This window comes from Colias philodice, chromosome 23 (assembly GCF_061535455.1).
Source record: "Colias philodice isolate Cphi_HAF_F1 chromosome 23, ilColPhil1 Martin Lab GWU primary, whole genome shotgun sequence".
NCBI lineage: Eukaryota > Metazoa > Arthropoda > Insecta > Lepidoptera > Pieridae > Colias > Colias philodice.
Window position 1 is genome coordinate 526,649 of NC_143108.1, and position 24,474 is coordinate 551,122.

Below are 24,474 nucleotides of genomic sequence, written 5' to 3' on the forward strand. Positions count from 1 at the left end.
AAGATGCTATTAACGTTGAAATAAAAAGGATTGTTTGTTTGAAGGCTATTTGATAAGAAAATACGTATTTATTTTATAAAAAGTCAAATTATATAAACTTGAAACTATTAAATACATATCGGTTAATATTTTTGTATCAATAAAAAAAGAGCGTCTATGCCGAGCACACGTGTCAGAAGTGAAACTATTTTGGCAAGATTCAAATATCAAAATCATCTCAACGCGCCTAAAAAAGTTTCACTTCAACAAAATATTTTTACATACGGGAAAATTTGAAGAACGTGCAGTTATTCATAAAAATATAACAACCACAATTCGATCAGTGGCTGTGATAAATACGTGTACAAACATACAAACATATCAATCGAATTGATGAACTATTCTTCTAAAAGTGGTTAATATTTGAAAGCTCTAAATAAATATTATTTTTAACCAATCAACGAAGACAAAAAGTCTTACAGAACAGTCACCCCTAATAGTCTCAATTCACAATAACAGCGCGAAATAAAAAGGAAAATTCTAGAAAAAATATATTCTATTGCCCTCTTGTTTTTATCGAAGATTGAATGGAAAGTTCGAGATTCAATTGAATTAGAAACTTATCAAATTTCAATTCATATCAGAATGCTAAGCGTCGAGGAATCCCGCCGTTTTGACGTTTCTTAAGTTAGTATTCTAGGAATTTTAAACTTTAAGAATTAAATTGAACTGGCTGTCTTGGAATAATTTTGAATTCAATCTCTCGATGCTAGTAAGGCAGATTTATCTATGCTGGCGTTCCCGTATTTACCCGCGATAAGAAAATTATTAATCTGAATACCTACTTAAGTATCCTGCCTAAGTAACCAATCATACCAACCCAAATGTTTTGATATTTTAAATTTCAAGTCAAAAAGTTGCCTATATGTTGCTCTATGTTGCTTATACTATCTTCTAGGTTTGATTTATATAAATTGATTCTATTATATAAATTAACGAAATCAGACAGCCAAATAAAATTTTCAAAACTTTATTTTACTACCTATATAATTAGATCTACATATGTACTTATACATTGAAATCACAGTAGAAGTGTGCATATGTATGCTATTCGTTTGAATTCATTAGACTGAGTTATGATTTTAAAACCTTCGTCTGAGCGATCTACTAAAAAATCATCCAGTCAGATGTTTAAGGAAAACCAATTTTTGTGCAAAATTTCAGTTTCAATTTAAATATAGCATTTCTTGTAATTCCCTTCATAAACATATTTTACTTTTAATTTCCAACCAATATGACGAAATATGATAAAAGCATTTTAATCTTAACGATACGATTTCTTCAATTTCCTCGTAATTTCTTGTTATTTTTGATAATTGAATTTTAATTATTTTTTTAATGTAATTTAATGGTAATTTTTGTGTCCCAATAATATAATAAGAATGTCGATGTGTGTGTAAGTATAAATATAGATTTATTTTATTATGAAACTGAAAAATGAGGTTTTAGTACTAAAAGTAACCTGTTGGCTGTTTCCACAGAAATATTTATCTATACATATAATAAAATCGTAGGAAAGTCAAAACTGTACATTGAATATTTTTTTAAAAGAATACATAATCCATGATCTATAATCGATATAGAAGCCAAAAACATAGTTTTTAGAATTTTTGTCTGTTTGTCTGTTTGTCTGTTTGTCTGTTTGTCTGTATGTTTGTCCAGGCTAATCTCGAAAAGTACTGCATAGATTGACTTCAAATTTTGCATGAATATTACTAACAGGTCGGGTGAGGCTTTTTTAAACATATTATCATGCTATCACCTCCGGGGGAGGAGCTGTGAACCTTTTTTTTTCTTACGTATTCCGTGTATTACGACAGCGTACAATCTAAAGATTCATGTTTAAATGTTGGTTTCGAGTAAGCCATGCTATTATCTAGCTTTACACAATAAAAACTATGTCATTTACGTAATTTGGGCAGAGAATCAGTTTAATGAATTTATTAGTATACAAATTTGAAACAGCGCCATCTATGAGATTTCGTAAAAATCAAATCAATTTACATGTTAACACTACTGAATACAATGTTAAACATTAATAATTTAAATATAATTATGTTATTTATTTATTTAACTCTTTAACCCATAATATCTTCCCTTCCCTATAAGGTGCGCTTATAATTCGTGTGAATATACTACATTTTTAAAAGTGAGGGTAGATGTTTATTATTTTAAGTCAAACTAGACACCATTACAATTAATCTAATATTGATTGTGTTCATTGGTTACATTTTTAAAAATCTTCGTGTTTTAAAAATTGGATAACGAGGCGGGACTCGAACCAGCATTCTTTAGTGGTCGAATTTTTTCTATTCTTTATAAATTTATTGTTTGTTAGTTCGTTGATAATTATTATTCCTTCATCATTTACATGTTGTAAGTAAAAATATACTTTGACTGTTAATACTTTTGTTCAGTATTTACCTGTATGATTATTGCTTGGTAATTAATATATTTTCATGTCGTATACCTAATTAAAAACATAAGTTTGATGTGAAACTAGCTGGATTTATTTTTACACACTCACAGTCTTATATTTTGTGTTAATGTTAAAATAGTATTAATAGTGTAAATCATAATATTTTTTCACAATTAAAAATATTTCCTTTTTTTTGATGATGTTGGCATCGAATTAAACCGCGCTGTCGTTTCGTTCACAAAAAGTGAAGTTATGAGGACCGAATATGTAGCCGCTTCAACTTACGGAAACGAGAGTAACCTGCGTTGTCTGTTAGTTATTGTATAGTCGAATTTAACGTTACATGGAAATTGGAATCTAATTATATGTATACTTATATACTTATATTAAATCTGTAGAGGTCAATTCTGTACATGAAATATATTTCCTAAATAACTATCACGAGGTGATTAGGGATCGACACTGACGCCAAAAATTTTTGTCCGTCTGTCTGTCTGTATAACCGTTATAGAAACAAAAACTACTCGACGGATTTAAACGAAACTTGGTACAATTATTTTTCATATTCGTAAGCAGAGCAGTAACTCTGTTCTCCATATTATATAAAAAATATCTCCCGACATCATAAATGTCTATCTTTTATGGTTGAGCTTGGGAGTTCAAAGCTTTCTGATTATATTTGTCTACTAGCTGTGCCCGCGACTTCGTCCGCGTGGAATAGTGACTATGGGACCTATGACCATGGGCTCAGGGTGGGGCAACAATAATTGTTTTTATTTTCATGCTTCCACTCCCACGTTCACTCCCAGGCCCACGCCAACGCCCACGCCCACTCCCTTTCACAATTGGTACCTACCAGATCAAAGCCAGGGTAAGCGCCCCACCCAGCCCCACCGTGGCTACGCCCATGCTGAATTACTACTTAACATACAATTATTGAGTAAATACGTACAACCATAAATAATTAAAAGAATTGTTATTAAAATTTCTTACTAAACTGAGCTAAAAAACTTACGTACCAACTTATTAAAGAAAATCAAGAAATGAAATGCCTAACCTATACCAAATAGTTACTACATAATATTGTAATTAAAAATTATGATTAGTATATAATATCGAAAATCAAAAAAGAAATGCCTAACTAATTCTACGTAAAATTTCTTTTAAATTATGTCATATTATTTTTTAGGAACCAGGGGGGGAGAGGAGCAAATTCTATTTCCTTCCTTTCTTAAATGGATGCTTTTAATAATGTATGGTGTAGCCACTGATCAGCTTAATCGATACTTAATTTTTATCAAATCCAGGAACAAATCCAAATTAGATGTTTCCTGTCTCACGCACGTAACTAAAGGCTGAAGAGAGAGAGAGGGAGCACGTAACTAAACCGTTTAGACGAAGAAAAGTGTATAGAAAAAGGAATAAATAATTTCATAAACTTCCCGACGATCTTTAAAAATAAATTATTATATCATTTTCATTCCCACTTTTACCCCTATGTAGGTATAATAAGTGGATGAACCGATTTTGATACAATTTATCTAAGAACCAGCGTCGGAAAATATGCTGCCTAACAAAAAAAAAGCCGCATCTAATTCGGTTTACCCGTTAGCCAGCTACGGTGCCATAGACAGACACACACACACACACAGAAATACATAGCAGTCAAACACATAACACCCGTCTTTTTTCGTCGGGGGTTAAAAATATAATACGACATAATTTAAAGGTAATTTTATGTGGAAAATTTACCTATTAGAAGTAACCATAATGTTAATTTGACCCCGCCCCCCCCTACTACCTCAGCTTACCCCCAAACCCTTGGGGAATTTTGATATGATCACCTGGACATGTAAAGGAATAACTGTAGCGTACATATAACAGATAAATTACGTTTTATCGTACACTGTACAGTGTACAATAGAATGCCTTAGCAAATGTTCGCCGTGATTACTTATAAATTGTCATAACTTTTTTATTTATGAACCGATTGATATGAAATAAACACTAAATGTTAAATGAAAATTACCACAATACATTAGTGAAAACCGCATCTAAATCGGATAAGCCGTTTCTGAGATTAGCGTGCACAAACATACAGACAAACAGACAAAAAAAATTTTAACTACAGTTTTGGGTTCAAGATCGATTTAATAATAACACCTGCTAATTTTTTTCTACATATTTTCATTGTACAGACATCGCTTTTCCACAATTTTATTATATGTATTGATGATGATGATGATTGATGATTATAACACTCTCAGTCCGTTTTAACTTAATTTTTATTCACTCGCATCAGTGCCACCTAAAAAATCTTTATATCGAAATTCGAGCAAAGCTAAGAAAATGAGAAATAAGAGTTCTCAAGGATCGTTAGAGGTAAGAGGCTTACTATTGACCGAAAACAACATGTGTTATGCCGAGAACCTGAAACCGCTTCACAACGAGAATTGCCTGTGAGACCGAAACCTTCACTGAGAGGGTATAACCACAGTATTACCATCCTACAGTATGGCGACGAATGTACTTGTGCAGAGAAACGGAGGGGAACTGGCGGGGGGTCGGGCGACGCGGGCCGCTTAATGCAATCACGCTGAGTTTGCATTAACTATCGCGAAAGGATGACGCAGTCGTATTTTTGTGTAATAATTTTATTATACATAGGTACTTACATATTCTATTATGACGCGCAAAAACTGTTCCGTTTACGGATGTAAATCTACATTGAAATCCCAGAAGGAAACAATATTTCAGAAAGATTGTATTAATTGTATCTGTCGAATTAAAATCAAAGCTATGTATATGTTGTCCTCATTATTTTCTAATCAGATTGAACATCCCAATGCGAATGCATTACTTAGTTAAATGGTATAATATACAATTAAGAACATCCAAAAATAAAGTGTCCACGTAAATAATATTTAGCAGTGCAATATCTGTAATTATATATTTATGAACAAATAATTACATCAGATTTAATAATCGCAATTATTTTGAATGTACATATGAATAAATGATTTCATCATAATATTAATAATCAAAATTGTTTTATTTCCCATTTGTTGCAACCCTAGCGTATTTTCGTGTGGCAGCGTAAGTACCTACGCTGGCGGCGGCATCGCGCGACATCAAAGGCGATTCCTTACTGTAGGAAATAATATTGTAATACTGTGGTATAACGTTTCACAGCTGATCGCAAATGGCATATTTTATCTCGATAATCTGAAACTTTTACTCAATATGAAGACCGTTTGACAAATAATAGGGTGCACCATAATATTATTCGATCTCTTGAAGATGAACATGAGCATAAGCAATGACTAGAGTAGGGACGCGAATATTACCATTATTTGAGACAAGATTATTTGAGACAAGTACGATTAATAAGTTTGTTTAATGAAAGATTAAGAATTGAAACTATTTGGTCTCTTGAAACGGACGAATAGCGAGAGGCCCGTCTTACTGTAGACAGATTTCGACAGTCTTAGAGGTAAACATAGAAGATCAATCTACGAGTTCGGTGGTGTGGTCCGACAAATATAAAAGTGGGTTTGCTTATAAGGAACCTCACAATTGATTACAGATCATCTTCTGTATAGGCGATATTAACGTAGTATGTTCTTTTTGTAATGCTTTAAAGAAGAGTAAGGAGTCGGCTTTCGTTTGAAGATATACCAGAACCTTTGAAATCACTACTTTTAGAGGAACATGTGCAATCTAAACAGTTCTTAGACAATATTCGCTCTTATAGTAGTGCGTTTTAAATGATCCTTTGGTGCTCAACAATTATCAGAGGATCCTTTCATGCTTACTTTTAAGATACAAGGTCAAGTTTATCATTTGATAGGATCCCTTTTGCCTGAAGTCCAACCTAAGTTTCTTCAAATATATTTTGTATTCGACTACAACGAATAGTCGAATACAAGAAATCAATATTTCTCGAATTTAAAATATTACAATTTTTCCTACAGTAGGGCGACGAATGTATTTTCGCATAGTAACGGAGGGGAACTCACGGGGGGTCGAGTGACGCGGGCCACGTACCACAAACATGCTTAGTTTGTTGTACCGAGCGCGAAAGAAAGTCATCGTGTTTTTAGTAAAATTACTATGTAAACTATAACGTAATTTAATACTGAGGTACATATTATATAATGATGCGCTCAAACTGTTAATCTACATTTAATTTAGATTATTATTTGAATTACTAAGTAATGTAGAATTTAAATCAAATTCACTCATGTTTTCCTCAGATTTTCGATGTCCTCCGATTTTAAGATTTTCTTATCAGAGTATTCATTTTAATGTAGTTAATTTTTATAAGAGACAATTAAGAACATTCAAAAATAAAGTGTCACGTATTTTTTAAACGACGAATGACGAAAAACGACGTAATCGCGGACGAAGTCGCGGGCAACAGCTAGTAGATCACTATTTTACTACTAAAGAAAATATGATTATGCGCTCGTTGGTATAAATAAATGTTCCCCTTAATTTTTATTATTTCTAGATAGTAGTTTTTTTATGTTGTTGTATGTTAATAGTGCTTAGAATTAATAATCAATTTTTTAAGATTCTTGATTTTCATTGTTTTAAACTTATCTGTATAAAAAAGGAACACGATAAAATTAACTTATTCCTCGGGTTACAGCAGCTTATGAACATATGTAGTTTTTATCAAAATCGATCAAGTAGTTTCAGAGTTTTATGACAAGAAATATTAACATTTTTTATAATTAGCTTCAGACCAAATTATCAACTCTCAATTACGTATTATCTTATAAATAACTTATAAATAACTGATAATTCAATTAAAACCAGAACGAAGTACTTACAAGTAATAAAAGATAAAATTTTAAGAAATTTTCAAGATTGACGCCCACTAAATTGATATTTCATTGAAGTGAAGGGATTTTCAAAAGGATGGGTTCCTTGTCATTTTATATCAATTAATAATTGAAATCTTTGAACCGCAATTATAAACATATTATCGTTCGAAAGAATTTGTGGTTAAACTCTATCGAAACTGCACGACCGATTATGATGAAATTTTCGATATAAGTATGGTAAGTAGGTCATTTATTTAATAAGACCTATGAAGCGGTGTCCTGCTAAAACACTGTTAAATGGATCAGGCAGTGAACATATTATTTTTATTCATAGTTATAATTGTCATTTAATTCTATAGGTAGGTACCTATGACACCATAGATACAAATGATGAAGTCACAAAAAAATCAGAATATAAAAACGTTCTCTTTGAAATGCCCTTATTTCGCATGCATCATAAAAACGTGGTTGGAAGGTATAGCTGTAATATTATCAGTATTTGTTTAATTTAGCAGCCGTTGATAACAAAATATTGAAAGATAATGATTATTGATTACCATATTATTGGCTTATTTGTAAATTAACATATTTGTAGTGAGTGGGTTCGGTTAATTAATTTTATCTTTACGAGCTTTGATTTATTACTAAAGAACATTGTTAAATTTTTAAAAGTGGGCTGAAGAAGGACTTCTCCGCCTGGACCCTCCTAGGTACAGTGGTTGACGCGTGAGCGTAGAACCGAGAGGTCCTGGGTTCGATTCCTGGCGGAGACAAAGAAAAAAAATGTCTCGGTCTGGCAGGACACAAAAGTCTGATCACCTACTTGTCTCTAAAGAAAATCGATCAGTGAAACAGATGTATGTATAATACATCTACCCCTTACGGCCTTACCCCACTTGGGGACATGTGACTTTACTTTGAGAAAGGACTGATCATACACAGCATAGTACAATACACAGTATGGGCAGATGTTTAGAGTATTTTTTTTAACCGTTTACAATATTGTTTTTAATACAGATCGTACATTTCATTTTATTTTTTTATTATTTAAATATTAAATTCGTTAACTACTCTATAAAAAAAACAATATCAATAAGTATATAATTGTGCAGTCTTTATATCGAGTTGTTGCCAGTTACAAATTCTTACGTGAAAGAAGGCCACGGGCGTTAGTTAGTTTATTTTACTCTAGCATTATAAATAAAATATTCAACAGTTTGCAATAAATAAACTTCTGACAATTCCTTCACCAGTAGATACATCATGGCTGAGTAGACAATAATACATCTATTTATCAACACAGGCAGAGCCACGTTGTGAGGCTTGTATTATCGAGAAAAGAATACAGAACCCTCAGACTATAATCAACTGAAATTCCACTGTTTTTGTATCAATGGCTCAAATTACAACCAGTATCGCAGAATATCGGTTCATAAAAACAGTTACGATCCTTAATTTAGTTCGAAAACTTTTTATTAATATTTAATGAAGCCGCAATGGGACTATCTGAATATAAATTTCAAATTAATTTGCTCGTAATCTCGTAACCGAAGATTTTAGTGTTGAAAAAATTGTTTTTGTTGAATTTACCGATTTTTTACGTAATTTCGATGAGTTTTTTGGTAATATTGACCATATTGGGAATATTAAATACTCCATTGTTGAAATCTCTTTCAAAATTGGATTAAAAGACAATTGGAGATCGTGTTTTTGGTTGGCGAAATTGTTTGTTTATTACTGTATTTGTATAAGTAAATTTTTATATCAAATAACACTATACTATGTATATATTTTTTAATACTATATATTTTTATCAAATATTTAAGAAGTTATATAATGGTAGAGCAAAACTAAATAATTATTTGTACGATTTGTTTCAGATAAAATTTAAACTGGCTTGAATCCTTATCAAGATACGTCAAATGACAGAAACTTTCAACAATTTCTATACTATCTATACTAATATTATAAAGCTGAAGAGTTTGTTTGTTTGAACGCGCTAATCTCGGGAACTACTGGTCCGATTTGAAAAATTCTTTCACTGTTAGATAGATCATTTATCGAGGAAGGCTATAGGCTATAAATCATTACGCTACAACCAACAGGAGAGGAGCCACGGAGGTGAAACCGCGCGGAGCAGCTAGTATCTTAAATACATATTAATTTACATAAAAGCAACAGGATCTTAAACCACATGCCAAAATCAGAACAACACACGTATCAAATGAAGTCCTTTGAAGGCATAACAATAGCATGTATGAATAGACTCAATAGTATAGAATTATATTATTTGTGCTTACTATTATAGTTTAAGCCATTGATGTGGTGATTAGCGAATTAGTAACAAAAGACGATACAAATGTAATATAATAGGACGTTATTGTTAAAGAGAGAAGTACTTGTACGGGCTAGCCGTACATCCTGACTCAGCGCTTTACACGATCCTATTTCATTATGGTGACAAGAACATCTTCACCCAGTTGGTCTGCGCTCGCGGCTCGTGTAAAGCGCTCGGGGTGTACGCGCTATATCAATTAATCTCATTATCAATCAACTATCAAATATATCAATATATCATATTATCATCATTAGTTTATAGCAACCAACAATAAAGTGATCAAAGGCAATAACTTGTTTTACATCATCAAACCATCAACTATCAATTTATCAGCTAAAGGAGTGTATGGGATATCATATTATCATATCAATCAGCAGCCCATACATCTCTCTTTTTGGTTCTTCGAGCGAAAAATAAATATCATTTTAATCATCATAAGGACTCTCTTTTTGGTCCTTCGCAGCCTTGGACCTCGCGTGTGGACATATTGTGTGTGTGATCAGTGTTGTGTTAGTGTTCACAAGTGAGGATTAGTATCAAGCAGTGAGTTTTTAAATTTTTTATCATGTCTAACGCCGAAGATTTGCTTCAAAATCAACAACAACTATCAAATACCATCGAAAACATTTATAGTAATTTTAAAAAGGATGGTGCGGATAGGAAAACCTTCGATTATATAAAAAGAAGGTTGGATGTGCTAGACAGACACTGGCACGAATATCAAGAGAATCATAATGCTTTATGTAATATCGAGGTCATACGATCTCATAGTTATTTCGAAAATAATGAGTTCGAGTTAGCTCAAGATAGATATAAATATATCAGGGGAGTAATTTCTAATTATAATCAAGGCAAAGAGGAAAGGCCTAAGACACCGTTATTACAACCTGCTAAACCTCTCGGTGTCCCAGGGACCTCTCAATCTCAGTCATCTTCTAAGGTACTAACTGATCAAATAATAAGTAGCAAAACTGACGAAATGATTCGTAGACAGATAAGTTATTTTAAGGCTTTTGATCATACAATATCAAATATCATTTTGGATGATGTTAACGAAAAGTGGGAATTCGATCATTTATTAAAATCAATACAGTCGCGCTGGTCTCTAATAGACTCTCTCCATTGGGAGTTGGACAGTGAGCTTGGGGGTAGAAACTCGGAATACGAGAATACCTTTTTATCATATGAACAAAAATATAACGATATCATCAAATCGCTTAACAAAAAATTATGGTCTATATCACATAGGGAACAATCTACACCACATATAGAAATACCAGTATTTAGTGGTAATTATCATCAGTGGTGCTCTTTTAAAGATGTATTTAAAGAAACAATTCACGACAATCCATCATTATCATCGGCGCAAAAAATGCAATTCTTGAAAACAAAAGTTAGAGGAGAAGCTGAAAGGCTTATTCAGCATCTACCAATAACCTCGGATAATTATTTAATATGCTGGGATATACTTAATAATCGGTATAATAACAAATCATTAATTTTCCGTTCGCATATTGATATTTTAATGAATATACCTGTCGCTCAACAAACATCATTAAATCATATCAAACGGATACATGATACGACCATAGAAACTATCAACGCTATCAAAAACTTAGGTGTCGACGTAGGATCGTGGGATCCATTAATTGTACATTTAATTGCCCAGAAATTGGACTCCGAGACGCATAACGCATATATCAATGCTTTAAAACAGCCTCGAGAATTAGCAACATTAAAAGAGTTTTCAACATTTTTGGAGAACAAATTTACATCATTAGAGTCATTAAAAAAGAAACCTGAGATCAAGAATTCATATCAACCATTTTATAAATTAAACAAAAATTTTATCAAGACATCGTTTCCCACAAGCAATAAATTTATTTCCCATTCCCATCAAAATCGCAAACAAGAAGACCCATCAGTTCCCATCAGTTCGCAGAAACATCATAAATGCGAACTTTGCAAAACCAACGAGCATTGTCTGTTTTACTGTAATAAGTTTTTGAATATGACACCGCCAACAAGACGCGGCACGGTTACAAGATTGGGTGTATGCGAAAGTTGCCTCTATTCACACAATGGTAAACCATGTTTTTCTGAAAAAAGATGTTTGAAATGCCATGGGAAGCATAATACTATCATACACGAGGCGTATGAGATTTCCATTCCTAGTTCTTCGAAAATAGCAAGCCAGGGTTATCAAAAACATGAGCCGCAACAGGTGCAGAGGAATGCTCACGTTTCGATGCAACGTGAAACACCTGAGATTCTTTTAGCGACAGCCATATTAAAAGTACAAGCAAACGACGGGTCATTTATCAAAATGCGGGCTTTAATTGATCAAGGTTCTCAAACCTCACTTATCACAGAACACGCTGCTCAAATTTTAGGACAACCTCGACAACAATGCCGTGGTGTAATTTCAGGTGTCGGTATCAAGGAGAGCAATTGCAAGGGTGTCATATCAATCACATGTGCATCAATTAACAATCATTTTCAATTTGAAACGGAAGCATATATCATGAAAAACCTAGTGAATAACCTGCCTAATAGCACTTTTTCGAAGCCATTTTGGCCGTATATCAACAATATCAAATTAGCCGATCCCGACTTCAATATAAGTCGCCCGGTGGACTTGCTATTAGGGGCAGATATTTATTCATTAATTGTTATGGAAGGAATTTGTAAAGGTAATAATAATATGCCTATAGCACAAAACACACAGCTGGGTTGGATTTTGATAGGTAGCGTGAAAACTTTACAATGCAACGTCGTCATCAATAATTTGGAAGAAATTCAAAAATTTTGGGAAATCGAGGATATCATTGAGGAGTCGCAATTATCAACCGAAGATCAACAATGTATCAACTACTACAAAAATACAACAACAAGGCGGGAAGATGGCCGTTACGAGGTTCGTCTTCCAATGCATAACAATTATTCGGAAAAATTAGGAGAGTCAAAATTCAAGGCTGTAGCGCAATTTAAATCGTTAGAAAAGAGATTTATCAAAAACAATAACATTCATACACAATATAAATTATTTATGCAAGATTATCACTCAATGGGTCATATGATACCGGCCTCTAATACGTCTAAGCCAGAGTGTTTCAATACTCATCATTGCGTGCGTACAGATAGCGACATAAATTCGAAATTTCGAGTTGTGTTCAATGCATCATGCAAAACTTCATCAGGATACAGTTTAAATGACCTTATGCAAAAAGGTCCGAATCTTCAACAAGATTTACAGTCTTTAATCATTAAATGGAGACAATATCAATTTGCTTTTACTGCGGACATAGAAAAAATGTTTCGTCAAATTTGGCTACACCCGGAAGATCAGAAATTATTAAAAATAGTATGGCGGGACTCTACTTCGGAACCTATTCGTGAATATCAACTCACGACGGTTACTTATGGTACGAAAGCAGCTCCATTCCTAGCTATGATGACCTTAAAACAGCTGGCTAGTGATGAGAGAAATAATTATTTACATAGCTCCGCAATCGAAGTCTTAGAGAAATCATTTTATATGGATGACGTCATACACGGTTGTCATTCCATAGAGGAAGCTAAGATATTACAAAACGATTTAATTAAGTTATTGCAATCAAGTGGCTTTAACTTACGTAAGTGGAAATCAAATACTACGGAATTATCACAAAATATAAAAGAATCCAATATCAATTCTAGTGATTTTAGTTTTAAACAATCAGAAACAACAAAAACGCTAGGATTAGGCTGGAATCCCGAAGAAGATATTTTTACATTTCATTCGCAACTAGAACCCTTGAAATCATCAAAAATAACAAAAAGAATGCTTTTATCAGACATATCAAAATTATTCGACCCTATCGGATGGCTATCACCGTTATCAACAAAATTAAAAATTATTTTTCAACAAGTATGGGCGGCGCATATAGGATGGGATGATCAAATACCAGAAGAAATATATAAGGAATGGATCAAAGTTAGAAACGATATTAGCGTGATCAAAGATATAAAACTACCACGCTGGATTCACACCCGTAATTGCGATAGTATCGAGTTACATGGGTTCTGTGACTCGTCTATGAAAGCATATGCATGTGTTATATATTGCCGTGTAAATAAAGGTGAAGATTCACATATAACATTATTGGTTGGAAAAACGAGACTTGTGCCCACTAGCAAGGTCGTTACATTACCTAGATTAGAATTAAGTGGAGCATTACTTTTATCAAAATTAATGAATAAGGTTAAGGAATATTTTAAGGATCATGATATCAAAATGTATGGATGGGTTGACAGTACAGTAGTTTTAGGTTGGTTAAATGGAGATGCAGCTAGATGGAAAACGTTTGTGGCAAACAGAGTGCAGCAAATAACGAAGGTCATGCCTCCAGATTGCTGGCGGTATGTCAAATCAGAAGAAAATCCTGCTGACTGTGCAAGTCGAGGTTTATCAGCATCACAATTGAAGGATCATTCTTTGTGGTGGCAAGGCCCCAAGTGGCTATCAACATTTAGTGATCAAAATAATAAGGTCACAATATATTCAACAGATCAAGAGTTGAAAGTATCAAAACAAGTTACCGCTGCGGTAACAAATCATCATAATAATTCTATCATACTAGATATATTATCAAAACACAGCACATTCCGTAAGGCTGTGCGAATTGTTGCATGGATGTGTAGATTCACCAACAAAAATAAATATCAAAGTTATTTATCAGTGGAGGAATTGAAACGTGCAACATTGCTTATTATCAGAAATATTCAACAGTTATCATTTGAAAGGGAAATATCAGATTTAAGAAGTGGTAATAATATACATAGGAAAAGTAAATTGTGTGAATTAAATCCTTATATCGATCAACAACAAATCATCAGAGTAGGGGGAAGGCTGCGACATGCTTACCTTGACCCTGACATGAAAAATCCTATCATCATACCGAATAACAGTCGTCTCTCGAAATTATTAATTAATGAAGCACACCAATCTACTTATCATGGAGGTGCTAGGCTAACATCATCATATTTGAGGCAGAAATATTGGATTATGGGTGGCTATAGGGCTGTTAAAAAGATAGTACGACAATGTATCAAATGTAGGAGACATAATCCCACCAAGCATCATCAAATTATGGGAGATTTACCAGCTGCTAGAGTAAACCCATCAAGACCCTTCTACAACGTGGGAGTCGACTATACAGGTCATGTATTTATCAAATCAAACGCTGGAAGAGGTATCAAGACAACAAAAGGTTACATTGCAGTATTTACTTGTATGGCCACCAAGGCTGTACACCTGGAACTGGTATCAGATTTATCAAGTGCAAGTTTTATATCAGCCCTGCGTAGAATGTCAGCTCGCAGGGGTAAGCCTGGTCACATCTACAGTGATAACGGCACTAATTTCATAGGAGCAAATAAAATATTACAGCAAGAATACGATGAAATACTCAAAATATTTAACACACAATTTCAATCAGAGGTGGCGGATATGGGCATAACATGGCATTTTAATGCCCCATCTTGGCCTTCAGCGAGCGGTCTTAGTGAAGCAGCCGTCAAAAGTCTCAAATTTCACCTTAAGAGGGTGGTTGGCGAGCAACGATTAACATACGAAGAATATAGTACAATACTAGCTCAGCTGGAGGCTTGCTTAAATTCAAGGCCACTTTGTGCTTTAACAGAAGACTCCGAGGAGCTCGATTATTTGACACCATCACATTTTCTAGCCAGCGGTCCAGTATTATCAATATATGAAACAGAGAGAGATCTACGAACAAGATTACATTTAGCACAAAAAATATTTCAAGACATATGGAAGAGGTGGCAACATGAATATTTAATAAATTTATCAACGAGAAGCAAGTGGAGACAATCAAAAGATAATATCAAATTAAATGACATTGTAATCATTCACGACAGCAATCTTCCCGCAGGAAAATGGCCTTTAGGGCGAGTGGTGGAGTTGCATCCTGGTAGTGATGGCTACGTGCGTGTGGTCACATTAAAAACTAAAAATGGATATATCAAAAGACCTATCATAAAGTTATCAATTTTACCCGTCAATCAAGAAGAAACAGTATCAAACAATCATACAACCACGAGAAGGAGAAATCAAAAATACAATTTTGCAACCGTCGCTACAACAATTCTTCTATTTTTTATGACATTATTTACAAACACAATCGCCTCATATAATATCACTCCGCTACAAAATAATACAAGTTTATTTTTCGACGACATTGCCAAAATGCATTTAATAACAGATGACTGGAGACTCATTGTTTACTACGACATGAACCCGTATTGGCATGGCGACATGGCGTCTCGCAAGTATTTAGAATACTTAGAAACCATCTGTGTTAAGATAAAACAACATTCACAGTGCGAAGGTATCATGTATCAATTAAATCACGAGTACTCCGAGCTACAACATTACAATAGATTGTTGCTAGATCAGCGTCTGGACGGGCACGCGCGCAGACGGCGCGGCCTTATCAACGGTGTAGGTTACGTCGCTAATCAGTTGTTTGGAATACTCGATAGTAACTTTGCCGAACAGTACGAGAAAGATATCGAATTAATTAAAGTAAATCAGCGGCACATGGCTAGTTTATGGAAAAATCAAACTTCCGTTGTAGAAGCGGAATTTAATCTTATCAAAAGAATTGAATCAGTTATGCAAAATCATCATAAAAGCGTTACCAAAAAGTTAAATGAAATCGACATTGCAATGGGCGTATTGCAGTCGGAGATGCAAAACAACACCTATATCAGTGAATTTACTATGACAGCGATAATCGTTAATAATATTTTAATTAAACTTAAAAGCATTCAAGGTTATCTATTAGAAACTATCACAGATATATTTAATGGAAAATATAACATTCACTTTTTAACCCCCAAGCAACTGCAGGAAGAGTTGAACATAATATCATCCCAATTATCAAAAGATTTATCACTACCAACTGACCCCACGAATCCATCAAGTATTTATAAATTGCTAAAGATCAAAGCTAGATTATCAAAAAAGTTTCTCATATTCGAAATATCAATACCTCTAGTCACTAGAGATACATATGATTTACTCAAGATCATTGCTATTCCAAAACAATTTGAAAAAAATATGATCAGTATAGTACCTATTAGCGAATACCTGGCGCTAAATATAAAGAAAGACTCATTCATAATGCTATCAGAGATCGAATTACATGTTTGTGAGAATCAAAACATAGAGACAATGTTGTGTCGTATTAACAAGCCTATTTATCATTTTAATAGCGAAAAAGACTTATGTGAGAAAGCAGAAAACTCCAACAGCTGTCTAACTGTTATGAATAAATGCAAGAATATTTTAGTTTCAATCAACAAACCCAATAAATACTTTTATTTTTGCTGCAACAATTGCCAGTACAAGATATTATGTGAACAAAAACTTATGGCCATCCAATTAAATAACACCGGAATCATATCAATTGATCAAAATTGTTTGATAAAATCATCAGAATTTTATATTCAAACTTATAGAAAGAAGAACAATATATTGCAAATAACACCTGATATGAACACATCATGGTTATCACCTATCAATAATTTAGTAAATTTATCATTAACGGACCTGCCAGCCGATGAGAGTACAAATAATATCACATCAAAATATATTATCAAGATTGAAGAGCAAATTAACAACATCAAAAAGATTGATCCAGTCATCGATGGTATATCTTATCACGATATACATCATTATGCGATGATTTATCTCGCCATGGTCACCATACTGGTTATCGGTGGTATCTTATTCTGGCGGGCAAGGCGGCGAGCACGGGGCTCACCGTCTCAACAACAGCAGCAGGGGTCTCCCGCGCGAGCTAGAGGCTCGCCACTACAGCAGTCGCCGGTGTCGTCGACGCGAGCCAGAGGCTCGCCTCTCCAGCGGCCGCTGGGGCCGGTGGCGCGAGCTAAGGGCTCGCCATTGCAGCAACAAGTGTTAGTGAAAAGTGATAGTGAAAGTGCAAAAAGCAAAAAGTGTGATCGGTCCACTTCCCCAAACAACACTCTATCAATGTTCAATGTATAATCTCCCCCTGTGTTTAGCATTTAAGATCATATATTGTAATATCATCATCATTAGAAATAAGTTCTTATTGTTTATCACCTTGTTTAGTTTTAGATCATTATCATATCATCAATATCATCTTTTTGGCCTGGGAGCATGTACGGGCTAGCCGTACATCCTGACTCAGCGCTTTACACGATCCTATTTCATTATGGTGACAAGAACATCTTCACCCAGTTGGTCTGCGCTCGCGGCTCGTGTAAAGCGCTCGGGGTGTACGCGCTATATCAATTAATCTCATTATCAATCAACTATCAAATATATCAATATATCATATTATCATCATTAGTTTATAGCAACCAACAATAAAGTGATCAAAGGCAATAACTTGTTTTACATCATCAAACCATCAACTATCAATTTATCAGCTAAAGGAGTGTATGGGATATCATATTATCATATCAATCAGCAGCCCATACAGTACTTGTAAAACGTTTGTGAGCATATTTATGTATCGTGTATTTGTATGTGTCAAAATTTGTTGGCTTAACTTGTCCAAAAGTTACGGAGTACTTAAAACACGGCACAAGTTGCACAATTTTATGATATTTAACATTTGAAACATTTCATTACAATCATTTGAATTGTTTTAACGATATGATATTATCTGACGCCACAAAGCTTACGACTCCTTCTTTTGTCAAATGCATTGATGTTTTTTTTTTTAATTGATTATTGAAAACTTTTTTCGTCGTCCTATAACGACCTTTATTCATAAAAACACGTGTAAAACAAAATAGTTTGGAAAATCCAAAAGTGCACGCCTCATAATTTTTTTTTAATAATTATTTATTAATTATTATTTTTGTTTATTTAATAACAATTAAACCACATCGAATCAGACCCTGAAAAATGAAAGGGTTCTATTCCTGAGCATACTCAAGCGTAAGAGAAAAAAAAAGACTCGATTAGTAAAGTATTTCGGTCGCTATCGTGTTAACAAGAAAATCCTCCGCACATACAGACACACGGACGTCCAAGACAGAACTTTTTTAAACTGTTTTTTAACTAGTTTAAATAACAAAAATGACATCAAAAATATCATGAATGTTAAAAATAGTGTTTTTTCTTAATATGTGTGTGTATGTATTATCTTACAAGTGCAATGTATGATACATAAAGACATTTTAAGTTTGAAAAATCAGATGTTTTGCGCGAAGCGACGGTAGGTACTACTACCTCAACGCTTCGCTTATGAGGCGTGCAAAACATCACTACCACACTAATTTGTCTTGGAAATGAGATAAGAGACAAAAGGTCTCTTTTTAGGAGCTTTAATACAGTATTATTTAAATATACTCCGAATTCTTAGTTATCTCTATATTTCATTAGCTTTTCCTGGGAACATTGAAACGCTTTATGAATCGTCTAGATAATATAACATTTCCAAAAACGACGGAAGTTCGTAATTCTTTGGACATGTCCTTTTTCGAGAGTATTCAAACATTAATTTAAACGTGTTGTAATTTAAATGTGTTGTCTAAAAGAAAAAAGTTATAGCGATGAAACTGTTCTCATTGATCACAGATCAAGCCAGTTTAAAAGTTATATAATGATGTTTCTATCTCGACTTTATGCAATACACATTTAATCCTTATTACTTTCGGTCTCCTCTTTAAATATAGCCATTTCTATGCATTCTATATGTCGTATATTACTTAATTATGTAAAATACATAATTTACACATACTACACATGATCATTTCTTTAAATTTTTAGATGAATTATACCTTTTTAACATTGACAATTTATTGTTACAGGTATCTCTCAGCTAAATCAACGTGTTAAGTTCATGAAGAGACAATTTACAACTACTTACACAGTTCCTTTCCCAGCACCCACGTCTCCGGCTTCGAGTTGACTTCCACGAGCACGGTGGGCGTGCACACCAGCAGCACCATCAGATCAGCTATGCTCAAGTTCACCAGGAATATGTTCGTCGAGTTCCTCATATCCTTCGTCTTTAATATCACTATCGGCACCATAACGTTACCGATCACGCCCAAACACATGATCACTATGCAAAACGTCATCGACGTCGCCTTTATGTAATATGGTATTTCGGCGTACTCAGTAAAATTGACGGCCATGAACGAACTATTCGATGCGTTCGACTCGTAATCGATTCGATCGAATATATTCGATTCGCGACTCGCGTTCTGCGTTTCATGTTTGTATGTGTGTATCTGTGTCTCGTACGGCTGGCTATTTGTCGTTGTGTGAGTGAAATTGGCGATTGAAATCATGTGCGGGCGCGCATTTCACATTTTTGGGCTTATTCCTCTCCTCCGTACCGCTTTTCTGGAACAATGGTGTTGAATTAATGATTGCGAGTGGGGTTTTTGACAAATTTTAGTTTACATACAAAGGGGTTTTTTATCGGAGTGTCTTTAAAGCGTGTCAATTTTATCTCTTGCTGATCGTGAGACATTTTAATGGAGACGTTTCTATAGCCATTATTATTTAGAGTAACTAATGTGCGACAACTGCCTTATGATGTAATCACTTTCGATTGTAAAGTCAATGGGCAGTGTAACATAGGCTTTGCAATTTTTTGTATGTATAGAAACGGAGATGACGCGTATTGGATGATGATAGACACTACATAATGTTATATGAATAAAATAGGTATTGTACATTAAAATTCGGGCTTCGTAACGATATTTATAGATATCCCAAAAACTTTGAGTCACTTATCAAATTCAAAAAAACTTAAATGTTAAAAAATCATACACTTTAGATACGCTCGTTAGAATATTTGGTGTGCACATCTCTGCAAATAATTGTTGTCAAACACATAGCTTATAACCTGAAATAACAAAGAATATTTTTATCCCAATTCAAAGAAGAAAGAAAAATATAATAAAATAAGTTACTTTACATCAAAATCGAATCAAAAAACAAGTCTAATTCTAACCACAAATCCTAGTACGTAATCAGAACAATAAGTTTTTGCGTCACCAAGCCAAAACTCCCATAAATTGATCCTTGATCACAAGAAATACGTCTGGAAGCATTTTCTTAGTGATTTGTGACCGATATTTCCCGTTAAATTGTTACTAACTAATTCGCTCTATAAATCAAATTTAGATTTCTCAGCACTCATAAATATAATCTATGTTATATTTTTTCAGGTGTTATTTAGAAGATATTGCAACCAGTATTTCTCGGGATGAATAAGGTCAACTATTGGAATCGTACTGAAATTTATTTACTACACACATTCAAAAATAAATAAATTTCTTCTTTATATCCTAATCTAAATATATATTACGATCACGGATACTAAAATATTAATTTACTATGATATAACAGCTCTGATACGGTTTGACCGATATTTTTTAGATATTTTTTATTTAATCGATAATCGTCCTAAGCTATTTTTCTTAGATATTTTTATATTAATAGGGTCTCAAATCAATCAATCAATCAATCAATTATAATACTTACGATATTAAAAACATAGAAAACAATAATTGCTTTTTATATATCTCTGTGACGACCGAAAACAGTTTTATTTCACAATTATTTTGTTCACCCGTCACCGGGTCATCCAGTAATTATATTAGTTTTAGCGTCTACATTATTTCGTGAGCTTTTTCTTGTAATGGAGCTAGCGGGGTGCCCACTTGGGTCAGAATCTGAATGGGGAACGGTTTCTTAGTTTCATTGGAACCATGGGGTGTTTTATAAATATATACGATAGTGATAAATCCTTTGTGAGGGAATTTTGGATTGAACAAAGGTTTATCCTGTATGTGTGTTTGTTTATGCTATGTATGTTGAATAAAATGATAGAATACACAATGTAAAATAACTTAAGTATATTACTAAAGTATTATGTAGGTAATAGTTGTTACAATAATATATTTTATCTTCTTATATATAAAAATGAATCGCAAAATGTGTTGGTAAGCGCATAACTCGAGAACGGCTGAACCGATTTCGATAATTCTTTTTTTATTATATTCCTTGAAGTACGAGGATGGTTTTTATGTAGAGAAAACCTAAATATGTACCACGGGCGAAGCCGGGGCGGACCGCTAGTCTTATATATAAAAATGAATCACAAAATGTGTTGGTAAGCGCATAACTCGAGAACGGCTGAACCGATTTCGATAATTCTTTTTTTATTATATTTCTTGAAGTACGAGGATGGTTCTTATGTAGAGAAAACGTAAACATGTACCACGGGCGAAGCCGGGGCGGACCGCTAGTTAAATAATAAATTTATAAGACTGTGTTTGTGTTTCATTGATTTTACCTCCACCTTCACCTTTAAAACATCGATACATATACATACCTACTCTTATTGATTAATCCATATAAATATTTTTATTACGATACAAAACGATGAGGTTTACCTCAACAAAGTGGAGATCTGTCTATTAATATAAATACAAAAGTTACTCTGCCTGTTTTCACGCTTAAAGTACGCTAGTGTTCATTATTATGGTTATATTATACTATTCCTAAGCCACTGAACCAATTTATAGTAAGAACGGACTCACTTTTACAACTGCATTCATGATATTAAAGTTGATAGGTGTGGATGAAAAGCCGCAGAATACCCATACATAGGTATATCTAATCATTATCAATACATAAATCCCGCATGATTCTCGTTTCTGTGGGATTTCCGGGATAAAACCTATTCTATGTGTAATCCAAGTTACCCTCTATATATTTGCTAAATTTCATTGTTATCGGTTAAGTAGTATTTGCGTGAAAGAGTAACAAACATACACACATACATCCATCCTCATAAACTTTCAAATTTCTGTCCCTTGTCCCAAAGGATTCAACACAGAACTTCATCTAAAAGCTTTAATTGCCAACGTTATGTAAAATTCCACAAGGAAAACTTATTTAAATCGACTGAACCTTTCCAAGAATCATTAAAATGTTTATTTTAAACGGAAATGTTTATACTTGAGGAGAGTTTAAACTGCAACAAACATAATTAAAGTTAGGTGTTCGGTGTTCCATCATCTCACAAGCATTTTTAAGGGTTTCACTAAACATAGCTCTTTTCAGCCTTAGTTTTCAGCCCACTTCTAAAAACAATTAAGGTTGTCAATTCGACTATATTTTATTGTTTTCAATCAACTTCAAAAAGGAAGAGGTTCTCAATTCATATTTTTTGTGTTTGCTACCTCATAACTTTCGACTGAGTGAACGGATTTTGATGGTTCTTATTTTATTGGAAAGCTCGTCCTTCCCGTGTGATCTCATATTAATTTTGTCAATTTGAAGGAAATGTAGTTTCATGTTAAAAATAATAATTTTCTTAGCATTAGTAGTCACCGAAGTTTATCTTTTACATACACAAAATACCAGAGAAGCAAATGTAAAATCTTACCCCATAGGACCACATTAGTCTTGTAATAAAAATATTCGTAGCCAAGAGCAACGTTTTAATAAATTCTATATTCGACTGTGTATAATAATGAATTGCTGAGTCAACGTTATTTTTACGGCCGCTCATAAACGCTGCTATCAAAACCTATTCTTATCATCGAGATAAAGTTGCAAGGGTTTGTATGCACGAGCGTTTTTATCGAAGTTATTTTAATTTTATCGAAATAAGTAATAGGTTGTGGTATATATCAGAATGTGTAAAAATGTACATAAAACTGCATGCACGTTAAAACTCTTAACTCAGGGCAATTTTGTTTCTTCTGCTATATAACGTTCCAAAGCTAAGGTTAAACTCCTAGTTTAGTAGTATGTAGTAGGTTTATATTAAGAGTGTGTTTTCACATGTAATAGACTTATGTAAGGAACATGATTTTATCCCATTTTTCGTCACAAATAAGGCCAATGTAAATGTAGGTAGATTATAATTTCGAAAAAAGTTTTAATTTGCGGATAAATCGTAATTAATATGATTTTTTACATGAAAAGAGAAGATGGAACTGGATGCATACATTTTTATTCCATAGTAATATACATACTTACAGACAGTTTATAATATTAAGTAATTAACAACAATAACGCATAACATTATAATATTTCCTGAACCGTTCGTGCATAAACAGCCTAAATGATTCAAGTATGCACTTCACTAGATTACTAGCTGTTATTTATTGTTACATTCTTTTGTATAATTATGTTGGAGTCTAGCACCTGATATATATTGCTATTTGCTACTTTATATATTCAGATTATTCTTTATTATCCGACTGTGCGAAAAAGGGTTATGTCCTTCTTAATTATTACATAGTATAAAACAAAGTCGCTTTCTCTGTCTATATTATGTATGTTTTAGTCTTTAAAACTACGTAACGGATTTTGATGCGGTTTTTTTAATAGATAGAGTGGTTCTCGGGGAAAGTTTTAGTATATCATTTAATAGGTTTTAGACAAAGCAGGCGAAGCCGCGGGCAGAAAGCTAGTGTGATATAATTTCGCGGGGACAATTTGTAAGTTCTACAAAGGCTATAAAGACTTAACTTAGAGGCGAGTACGGAGTAATATAATCTTAAAACAATATTTTGTTGTGGAATATGAGCGTAAAATTATATGTATTTAATCTTCTATTAAATTTATCGTTTATTTAAAAATGTATAGCTATAATAGAAGTGGTTTTATAAGGTAATTAATTAAAATCTCAAGCTTTTCACGCAGTCAGGTTTTTCTCTTTAATAAATCCTCGTTACATTTTACGTCCAGATTATCTTCCCGGCTTATCTCGACAACACCTGCGACAAGCAATTGGAAACTAGTG

The 24,474-nt window shown here is 33.5% G+C and overlaps 1 protein-coding gene across 3 annotated transcripts in view; it reads right to left on the reverse strand.

Moving 5' to 3' along the window:
* LOC149477836 (thyrotropin-releasing hormone receptor-like) overlaps nucleotides 1-24,474 on the reverse strand; it is a 73,295-nt gene that overhangs the window by 20,649 nt on the left and 28,172 nt on the right. For 2 of the 3 annotated variants that reach the window (XM_089709772.1, XM_089709774.1), the window contains exon 2: nucleotides 19,564-20,045. In XM_089709772.1, the coding sequence (XP_089565898.1) occupies nucleotides 19,564-19,990 (427 nt within the window). In that variant the 5' untranslated portion in view covers nucleotides 19,991-20,045. Of the gene's footprint in view, nucleotides 1-19,563; nucleotides 20,466-24,474 lie in introns of those variants that run through there. The other variant, XM_089709773.1, reaches the window with a different exon arrangement.